Genomic DNA, 10,307 nt, shown 5'->3' on the forward strand with positions numbered 1-10,307 from the left:
ACTGTCACCTTTCAGAATTGTACAGTGAGGACTTCTTGAGAACTTTGACCTCAGCCCCCCTCAATCCCCAGGTCCAAAATGTGGACTTATCCACTCTTGGCAATGACAGTGTCCTGACTTCTTATCTCAGTCCTCCTGGACAGGGCAGTCTCTTCCTACACCCTAAGATCTGAGTCCATCAGAAAATTTCATGGGAGAGCTCACTGGGCTCAGGCCTTGCTCCCTGGTTCCGCCCCTTAGTGACTTTGGGTATCTTGGTGAGTGGATCCGGTAGGGCTAAGCTCAGAGCCCCTGCCTACTACTCTTCAGCTCTCAGGGCTTGAGGACTTCCAGCTGAACAAGCACCTGGAAGCCCAACCTTGGGCAGCAGATGTTCTCTGGCCAGGCCCTGGGAGACTCAAGGCTGGTCCTCTGCAGCCTCTGCTGGCTGTGACTTGTTTAGCTGAGGTGGGCCCACTGGCTAGGTGGTGGAGGGTAGGAAACAGAGGAGGTCAGCTGAACATGAGGGCTCTGTTTGGTGGAGGGGCTCCTGCTGGGTGGGCACAAGGTTGAGAGAAGAGCCAGGTAGGATGGTGAGCAGGCGTGGAGACCAGAATGGGGCTGGTGGGCCCGCAGTCCACTCACCAGAGAGAGGGCGTGCATGGGATTGGGGAGTGGGCTGAGGCCTTCAGCACCCACCTTGGCTGTCTTGTGTGCCTGGGGAAAAGGATCCAGGGGTACTTCAGGTAGACTGCTGCTGCATGGGGCCTGAGTGAGAGGGGTGAGAGCCCCGAGGGGAAAGATGTCTCCAAGGTGCCAGTGTCTGGCAGCCTGTGAGCCAGCAGTGGTTCCTGGTGCCATAATTGGCCCCCCGAGAGGAATGTCGTCAGCCTCCTTCCTCCTGCACAGGCCACTTCTCCTTGGGGACATGCCCTGGCTCCTGATCCTCAGCACACCTTGAGACTGTGAGTCGGTGACAGAGGGAGGGAGTACTTCCACTTTGATCGTGCCTTATGTCACTCACTTTCCCATGTGACAGACACAGGAGGGTAGGTCTCCTGGCTGGCCAGAGAGAGGGCCTATCAGGAAGAAGCTCTAGGGTAGACCCACTGAGTCCCACTGAGCCCCATTGAGCCTCACAGGTCTGTGCACTTGCTCTGCAGATATGACCGATCCCTTCTGTGTTGGAGGAGGCCGCCGGCTCCAGGGGTCCAGCAAAAGTGGACCTGGGAAGGGTAGCAGCCGAAAAGAAGTCCGACTTCCCATGCTGCAGGACCCACCAAAGCTGGGTAAGGAGCCAAGGCCAAAATCAATCCCAGAGGATCGCAGACAGATGGTAGTAGAACAGGGCACCTCCCTGGTGTCCTAAGCGCCTCAGGCCTTTCTAGGGTAGAGACTCTCTTGGACATAGCCTGGAACCTGGACTCTTGTCCTGAGTTTACCATAACCTTGCCCCTATGTCTTGGTGTTGGAGGAGCCTAGGCTAAATCCAGGCCTGCAAGCCCTTTGTAGCTGGTGATGCCGTGTGGCCCCTAAGTCCTGCTGCATTGTATGCTGCAGGGATGCCGGTGGTCCACAGTGGACAGACGGTGCCTGGCCAGGCCCCGCTGTGCTTTGACCCAGGAAGTCCAGCCAGCGACCGGACAGAAGGGAAGAAAAAGGGGCGGCCGAAAGCTGAGAACCAGGCACTCCGAGACATTCCTGTGAGCTTCTTGAGCCTGGGGTGGGACTTACGCTAGGTCTGCATATTGAGGCCACTGCCCTGCCCTTACCTGGCCCCTGTATACTCCCCTCCCCCAGTTTCAGGCTGTGGCCTGGAGCCCTCCCATGTGATACGTTGTGAGATCTGGTGGACCATGTTGGTGGCCCCTGTTGCAGATCTGGAAGAGGGCTTGCTGTAGTCCCTAGGTTGAGGGGCTTGTGTGGCCTCTGTGCTCTGTAGGCCTGGGGAGGGGGGCTCTAGGTCTGGAGCACGGGTTGCTAGAGGCCTGGGTGGCTGAGGGTCAGCAGCCCAGCCTTTCCCTATGCCCAGCTCTCCCTTATGAACCAGTGGAAGGATGAGTTCAAGGCACACTCAAGGGTGAAGTGTCCAAACTCGGGATGCTGGCTGGAGTTCCCCAGCATCTACGGGCTCAAGTACCATTACCAACGGTGCCAAGGGGTAAGAGGTTGTGGGTCGGGGAAAAGGAGGCTCGGGGGCATGGCTGGGCAGTGGCCCCTGGGGCCCCATCCCATACCTGCCCTCCCTGCCCAGGGTGCCATCTCAGATAGGCTGGCCTTCCCTTGCCCCTTCTGCGAGGCCGCATTCACCTCCAAGACTCAGCTGGAGAAACACCGGATTTGGAATCATATGGACCATCCCCTGCCTACCCCGAAGCCTGGCCCAGTCAGCCGACCAGTGACCATCAGCCGGCCTGTTGGAGTCAGCAAGCCCATCGGAGTGAGCAAGCCAGTCACTATTGGAAAGCCAGTCGGAGTCAGCAAGCCCATTGGCATCAGCAAGCCAGTCACAGTCACCAGGCCTGTGCCAGTCACAAGGCCCGTGCCAGTCACCAAGCCTGTCACAATCAGCAGGCCCATACCAGTTACCAAGGCCATGCCTGTCACCAGGCCTGTGCCAGTCACCAAGCCCATTCCAGTCACCAAACCTGTGCCAGTCACCAAACCTATGCCAGTCTCCAAGTTTGTGACAGTTACAAAACCCGTGCCGGTCACCAAGCCAGTGCCAGTCAGCAGGCCCATTGTGGTCAGCAAGCCAGTGCCGGTCAGCAGGCCTGTTGCCATCAGCAGACACACACCACCCTGCAAAATGGTACTACTGACCAAGTCTGAGAACAAAGCACTGCGTGCCCCAGGGAAGAGCAGCGGTAAGAAAAGGTACAGGAGCTCACTCCAAGTGGAGTGTCCCCTTGGCCATGCCTGGGGCTGAGGGCCAAGGCCAGTTCTGCCTGACCCTTACCTTGCCTGCTCTCTGCAGGGCTGCAGACAGCCTGGACACCTGCCCCATCCCACCCAAGCAGGCCAGACCAGAAAATGGGGAGTATGGCCCATCTACCACAGGCCAGAGTATGGCCTTCCAGCTGAGCACGGACCCCAGCAATAGCTCCCTGCTGCTGGGAAGCAGGCCCTCGATGGGGAAGGAAGTGCTGCGGCCTACAGGCCCTTTGTTCCCACCTGAGGAAGACCCAGAACGCACAAAGCACAGTAAGATGAGAGCCCCCCAGGGGTAGCAGCTGTGGTGGGCTCTGGCCTCTGGATAGTTATTTGACCAGAATCTTGGTTCCTGTTTTCTCTCCCCCGAGTCAGGAAGGAAACAGAAAACACCCAAGAAATTTACAGGGGAGCAGCCATCCATCTCAGGGACCTTTGGGCTCAAAGGTGAGACCACAGCCTGCTAGACCTCTCGAGGACCGGGTGGGTCCACAAGTGTACCAGTGCTCTCAGCCCATGGCTCCCCATCCCACCCTGCATGTCTACAGGCCTAGCCAAAGCCGAGGACAAGGCCCGAATTCACCGCTCCAAGAAGCAGGAGGGGCTGGGCCCAGAGGATGTACGCAAGAAGGTGCCGACTACCCCCATCACTGTCAGCAAGGAGGCGTCAACTCCTGTGACCCACCCTGCCCCAGGTGGGGGCCACCTGGCAGGGACCCAGGGCAGGTCTTGATGGTGGGATGGTTTCCATAGCCAGGCATGGGGGCCGACTGTGGTGCTTAGGTGCTACACCTGGTGTCCAAGGTGTCTAGGAGCCCTGCAAGCCCCTGAGGCCCTGGCCCTGCCTCGCAGGTGGCCCTGAAGAGCAGTGGCAGCGAGCCATCCATGAGCGGGGGGAGGCTGTGTGTCCCACTTGCAATGTGGTCACCAGGAAGACTCTTGTGGGACTTAAGAAGCACATGGAGGTTTGTCAGAAGGTAAGGCTGCCCCTGGAGGCACTGAGAGGGGAGACTTTGGCCCTTGCTGTGCTTCTCATGCCTGGGCTGTGTCCACAGCTACAAGATGCACTCAAGTGCCAGCACTGTCGGAAGCAGTTCAAGTCGAAGGCTGGCCTCAACTACCACACCATGGCTGAGCACAGTGCCAAGGTATGCTCTGTGGCCTTCGGCTCCTCCCCATCCGGTTCTGACAGCTGACCTCATACCCCCACTCTGTTGCTGCTCCCTTGCCTGGCTCTGGACCACCCTGCCCGAAACCGTGGGCTGGTGCCAGGTCTGAGGCTCGTTCCATCTCCAGCCCACTGATGCTGAAGCCTCAGAGGGAAGTGAGCAGGAGGAGCGGGAGCGGCTGCGCAAGGTGCTGAAACAAATGGGGAGGCTGCGCTGCCCCCAGGAGGTCAGTGGAGGGGTACACGCCGGGCTCAGGCGTTGGGTGAGGCATCAGCACCTTGCTGGCTGCTTATCCAACCTTTGACCTGAACCTCCAGGGCTGTGGGGCTGCCTTCTCTAGCCTCATGGGCTATCAGTACCACCAGCGACGCTGCGGGAAGCCGCCCTGCGAGGTAGACACTCCCTCCTTTCCCTGTGCCCACTGTGGCAAGACTTACCGCTCCAAGGCTGGTCATGACTACCATGTGCGCTCGGAGCACACGGCTCCGGTGAGTGGCCTGTGGTCCCCCATGTCCTCATAGCTCTCATGTGCCCTGTGCTATGGTGCTGTGCTGTTTCCTGTGTGCCATGCACATGTTCACAAAACAGTATGCCTTCTGACAGGTTATGATCCCTGCTCTCTAACTCACTTGTGTACCAGTGGGTGGGAGGGTGAGCACCTGGGATCCCAGAGCTGCCTATATCCCCCACACGTTTATGTGTGTACCTTGGGTCCTTGTGCCTTCAGGGGCTGCGCATGGCTTACACTTCACTCTGACCCTGACTTGCTGTCTTTGAGTGTTCTGTCTCTGAGGTTCATCTTGGCTTCTGTGTATATCTGCCCTGCAGCCCCCTGAGGAATCCATGGACAAGACCTCTGAGGTGGAGGACCTGCTGGGTGTGGAACGGACCCCAAGTGGTCGTATTCGCCGCACATCTGCCCAGGTTGCTGTGTTTCACCTGCAGGAGATTGCAGAAGATGAGCTGGCTCGTGACTGGACCAAGCGGCGCATGAAGGATGACCTTGTGCCTGAGACTGCACGGGTAAGCTGCCTACCTGAGTGAATGGGCAGCACTATGGCTGTGGTCGCACCCTGATTGCTTCTCAGAGCCCCCAGCCTGCTGGTCTCTGGGCATGATATGCCTCAGCCCCGAACTCCCTGTTACAGTCACAGTCCTTTCTGCTGGCCTTGTTTGAGGGGCCAGATACCCTGCCATTGAACCACATGGTCTCAGAGCAGAGGGATGCCTTGCCTTGAGGCTCACTTTGGTGCTGTGCCTGATTTTACAGTTGAACTACACTCGGCCAGGCCTCCCTACACTCAACCCACAGCTACTGGAGGCGTGGAAGAATGAAGTCAAAGAGAAAGGCCACGTAAACTGCCCCAATGATGTGAGCTGGGGCAGACTGGTGGGGGTGGTGGGGGTAGATGGGCATTCCAGTACAGAGGGCCCAGCTGCAACCTTTTGGGGAGCAACAAAGGCTGAGACAGGCCTGTCAGGAGATGGCCACCCTCAAAGTGACAAGTCCACTCTGATTCTGGGCTCCTTCAAGGTCTTCATATGGAGACTCTGTCAAAAGAAGGGACCTCTGCCTCAGGCCCTATATGTCCATTTTGCCCATACCCCAAGACTCCTGGGGTCAGACCCATCCATTTGCCCCAAAAGTCCCAGAACTCCCTGGGGCTAAGGCAGGGTGCACCTTTGTGTGGGACGCCTCAGGAGGACCTCTCCCCACGGCTGTCTCCTGCCTGCAGTGCTGTGAAGCCATCTACTCCAGTGTGTCTGGTCTCAAGGCCCATCTTGCCAGCTGTAGCAAGGTCAGTTCTGGGGCCTCCCATGGCCTGATATGTGCTTTGCACATCCAGCTTTCTTCTGCTAGGGGTCCTTACATTATTATGAGATAATGCATGCCTTCTGCCTTGGCCCCCATGCATGATTTCAGAGACTGGTTGGTGCCAGACAACTGGGCCAGGAACCTGCCCTGGTCCCCTCCTCCTAGCCATGAGCCAGTCAGTCCCAAGCCCTACCTTTGGGGCTCCTTGTGTATGGGTATGAGTGTGTAGTCACCCCAACCAGGACAGAAGGCACACTGACTTGGCATAAGGACCCTCAGCAAGCCAGGCATGGTGGTCCACACCTGTAATCCTAGCACTCTGGGAAGCTGAGACAGGAAGATCACAAGTTTAAGCCCAACCTGAGCAATCTAGCAATTTAGCGAGACCCTGTTCAAAGAAAATCAAAAGGGTTGGACATCTAGCTCAGTGCAAAGGCCCTGAATTCAGTGCTCAGTACTCTGGGGTGGGGGTGGGGGAGGGGCTCAGCAGAGATCTGCAACCCTTCCCTTGGGTACCAGCTTCTTCCTACCGCCGAATCCCCCTCACCTCCCTGCAGCAGGAACAATTCAAGTCCTGCTACAGAGTGACCTTGAGGGTCTGGGAGCCCACCTGTTGGGCCCCTGTTCTGTCACAGACAGCACAGCTTCTTCTGGTTGTCCCTGACCCTTTAGCAGTGAGGTGAGGGCTTTGGTGCTCTGAGGGTTGGGTTCTAGGTTGCCCATGCATTGCAGGGGGACCACCTGATAGGGAAGTACCACTGCCTGCTGTGTCCCAAAGAGTTCAGCTCTGAGAGCGGTGTCAAGTACCACATCCTCAAGACTCATGCAGAGGTGCGAGAGTGATGGGTCTGGGAGGTACGGGGTGGAGGGGGCTGACCCAGGATGGGTGGGACCAGCATCCAGTGTGGTGGGGAGGGGGTGGGCCAAGTAGTTGGATGTATTTGAGCAAGTAGCCAGTGGTGAGAAGTCTGGAAGTATGTCCTCAAAGTGGTGTGCTGCTTCCATGGAAGATAGTAGACTGGGCTGCTCCAACCTGGCCTCCTGAACAGGAGCCACCCTGGGTGAGAACCCTGCCCTTCAGCCACCTCACTGCAGCTGGCTTCCTGGCCCGAAGGTGGCTGTGTCTGCAGCACTGTGTCTGCAGCACTGGGGCAGGGTCCCAGGTACTCATTGCAACTTTTCTCTTCCCAGAACTGGTTCCGGACCTCAGCAGATCCACCCCCTAAACATAGGAGCCAGGACTCCTTTGTGCCCAGGAAAGAGAAAAAGAAAAGTCTAGGGGGTGGGAAGAAGCGGGGCCGCAAGCCCAAGGAACGGCCCCCTGAGGAGCCTGTGCCCAAGCTGCCCCCACGCCGGGATGACTGGCCCCTGGGAGGCAGAGACAAGGGGGCTCGGGGATCCACTGGGCGGAAGGTGGGAGCTGGCAAGGCATCTGAAAAGTGATTCTAGTCGGTGAGGCCCGGCCCCCATGCCGGCCACTGAGCCCCACTCTGTGATGCAGAGGAACCAGCTATAGACCTGATCTCCATCCCCCAAACCCTGTCCATCTGTCCTGTGAGGGTGGCCGGCCACTCTTCCCCTCCTGTTCAGGCTGCCTCAGGGCACACCTGGGCTGGTCTCTCCCAGGGTGCCAGGGCAGCAGCAGAAGTGCAATAGCGGGGGGCGGGGAGGCCAGCCCTTCCTGGGAGAACATTCGCAGACCTGGCAGGGGCAGGGGCCTTGGCACCAGGGATAATACAGTGCAGAGCAGTCAGAGGCCTTTGGCCCGTCTTTACTTCCTCAGACCCAGTTAGGTCCCTATCCTTGCTTCGCAAGGCTCCTGCTGACCTGTGGCTCTGGGCTGACCAGGGCACTTCAGGAGCCTTGCGTGCTACCATTTGGGCCTCACCTCAACCCAACACTGGAACTCCAGTACCCCCAGCTACCTCCCAGGACAGACCCCGTCTGACCACTGCCACACTGACCTAATAACCCACTTGGCTGCCCGTGTCCACCCACTCTGGTTCCTCTGCTTCTGTTTTCTACCTCTCTGGGCCTGTTCCTCCCACTCCCACTCTGGGCCCCCATCCCCCATGTAGTCCCTGCTGTGCTTCAGGCCCCTCACCCCTGGCGGTCATCCTAATGGGGCTTTCCTGCATGACCTCCAGCAGTGCATACTGCTTGGGACAAGGGAGGGACCCTACTTAATTCCACTGGCAGGGGCTGGAGGCCCAGACCACAGGGGAAGGCTAGCATGTCTGTCTCCCTGGAGCCAGGACTGGGCAAAAGATGCTCAGCTATGAGGAGTCAATCCTGAGGGAGACAGCCTCCGTGTTCCAGACTACTGGCCCAGGGGCTGAGCTGTGGAAGTCCTGCCCTTTCATTTCTTTATCTGCCCCTGTACATCTGGTGGCACGGTCATTTGATACAGAAACTGAAGGCCAGTGAGGGGAGGGGTCGTGGACAAGGTGGCAGCTTTAGGGCTATGTCTTCCCTTTTGGGGCCCTGAGGACAGGAGAGTGCAGGCTGGGCAAGGGTCAGGCAGTGACCCCAGGATGCCTGGAGGAGGTAGCCATACAGCTTCTGACCACCTCCTTAGTTGCACCTTCCAACACTGGTACAGGGAGGAAGATGCTTAGAGGAACTCTTGGGCTGAGGCCATCTTCCAGTTGGGGGTGGGGGTGGGCTGAGGGCTCTGCCTCACTGATCCTGGATGATGTGAATTTTGATATTTGCCTGTGTGCGTGTCTCCTGGGTGTAGTGGATGCCAGTCTTGTTGCTGTGACAAGTAACAACTTTTTAAAATTCTGTTTTTTATACAAAAATTTCACAACAATCTGACATTTTGGTGCTAAGGGTTTCCTGGTGCCGAAGATGGGCCTAAGCTGGGCCAGGACTGTGGCCAGGCTTCTCTCCTGCTCAGGGGGCTGTGTTAACTGGGTAACCCCTCTCGCAGCAGGGGTGGGGAGCTCCACTTGGGCCTTCCCTGCCTGCAGTAGAGAAAGCAGCTCCAGAGGGCTTTGGAGGTGCTGTGCTCTTGTCTGGGAAGGCTAACTGGACAGCCCAGAGAGGGTGTGTATTACTCCTGCACACACTTTGATCTTGTTCAGAGCATGGCAGCTAGGCAGAAATGGATTTGATGTAGTATCAAAGGTTAGGCTGGGACTCTGGAGCAAGGAGGGCTGTCCTATATTCTGAGTGCTACAGTGGTGTGCAGCTGGGGAATGGGGAGAGGAGAGAGGCCCTGGTGCACTTTGCCCTCTTTACCTATGGTGAAGGAGGTTAGACCCCCCAACACCTTTCTGCAGGGTATGGTTGCCTGCCCTAGCCTCTCAGGTACGTGGCACTTGAGGGGAGGAGGGTGACCTATTTTTTTGCTGGGGGGCGAGTTTCCAGGACACTTCTCAAAGCCCACAGGTAGTCCCTGGTGTGGGAAGTGGGGGTCCTGGATAACTTGATGTTTAGCACTTTAACTCCCTTCTTTGTCTTTGAAGTGGACCTGGGGGGATGCTGCCAGTAGTGGCTGTTGGGTCGGACCCCTCCCTCTCCCTCCTCCTCTCTGACACTAGCTAGTCTGTAGAGTCCTCAGCCCTAGTGGGTAGGGCCCTGGGCAAGGCTCTGCAGGGTCTGTCCCCCACCCATTCAGGGCCAGGTGACCACTGGCCTCCATAGACAGTTAAAAAGGACCAGCGTGGCAGACCCCCCAGGGTCTGGTGAGCATGGACCTTGGAGGCTCATACCCTGGGACCTTGGCAAAATGCGACAGTCGGGGTCTTACTCTGCAGATCTACCTCTGGCTCTGTGCAAGCCCTGTCCTCAGAGCAGAAAAGTGCCCAAGGGGCTGACACAACACACACACATACAAAAATTGGATGCACTTTATATGCTTCTGTACAGGCAGATGAGGGTGTATCCTAGGTTCTAGTGGGCCTTCCTATCCCTTTGGTGATTCTAAAGGGAGACGCCGGGAGGGAGAGGCTGTCTCTGTGAGTGGGTTCAGGAGGGTTAAGGCCATGCGTCCTAAACTTTAGGTATCTTGGTTTATTGTTTTTTTAACGCAGTTCTCAGTACACAAGTGCATTTTGAAAGACAGGTTCCAGCTATCACTTGTAACCATATATATATACATATATATTCTATCTACAAAGTGTTTATTTGCAAGATGTTTTGACGGTGAGCTTGGGCCCTGCCCACCTTGTGACCATCTGTCCCCATCCTCGTCCCCGCCCCGCCTCCTAGATGAGAGTGGCGGGGGCAGGCCATCAACTGTATGTATTAGAAATGACTGTATCAAATAAATGTTTATTGATTTCTTTTCCAGGGCATTTTGTGTGGCTGAGTTTGTGCTAAGGCACCAATCCTCCGCGGGGCTAGCGCGCGCAGCCTTCTGGGACTCGTAGTCCGCGGGCGCCTCGAGCGCGGGCGGGCGCTCC

General features: G+C 57.4%; 1 protein-coding gene across 6 annotated transcripts; it reads left to right on the forward strand.

Moving 5' to 3' along the window:
• The first annotated feature begins 324 nt into the window (after positions 1 to 324).
• Positions 325 to 10,197, forward strand: Znf512b (zinc finger protein 512B). Of its 6 annotated transcripts, none has more exons than XM_010633396.3 (17): positions 328 to 944; positions 1,143 to 1,268; positions 1,540 to 1,682; positions 2,012 to 2,140; positions 2,297 to 2,856; positions 2,957 to 3,183; positions 3,286 to 3,357; positions 3,459 to 3,605; positions 3,763 to 3,887; positions 3,966 to 4,058; positions 4,207 to 4,305; positions 4,397 to 4,567; positions 4,908 to 5,102; positions 5,350 to 5,451; positions 5,816 to 5,878; positions 6,628 to 6,726; positions 7,087 to 10,197. In XM_010633396.3, the coding sequence occupies exons 2-17, from the start codon at positions 1,145 to 1,147 to the stop codon at positions 7,336 to 7,338; spliced, it is 2,601 nt and encodes an 866-aa protein (XP_010631698.1). In that variant the 5' UTR covers positions 328 to 944; positions 1,143 to 1,144; the 3' UTR covers positions 7,339 to 10,197. The 6 variants fall into 6 exon arrangements, with proteins under 6 accessions (XP_010631702.1, XP_010631698.1, XP_010631696.1 ...); XM_010633394.3 differs by having other exon boundaries at positions 329 to 944; positions 2,234 to 2,856; XM_010633395.2 differs by lacking the exon at positions 328 to 944 and adding an exon at positions 964 to 1,028 and having other exon boundaries at positions 2,234 to 2,856.
• Positions 10,198 to 10,307: the final 110 nt, after the last annotated feature.

The sequence above is a fragment of the Fukomys damarensis genome, unplaced genomic scaffold (genome assembly GCF_012274545.1).
Source record: "Fukomys damarensis isolate Sample0158 unplaced genomic scaffold, DMR_v1.0_HiC HiC_scaffold_22, whole genome shotgun sequence".
In the NCBI taxonomy this organism is placed as follows: domain Eukaryota; kingdom Metazoa; phylum Chordata; class Mammalia; order Rodentia; family Bathyergidae; genus Fukomys; species Fukomys damarensis.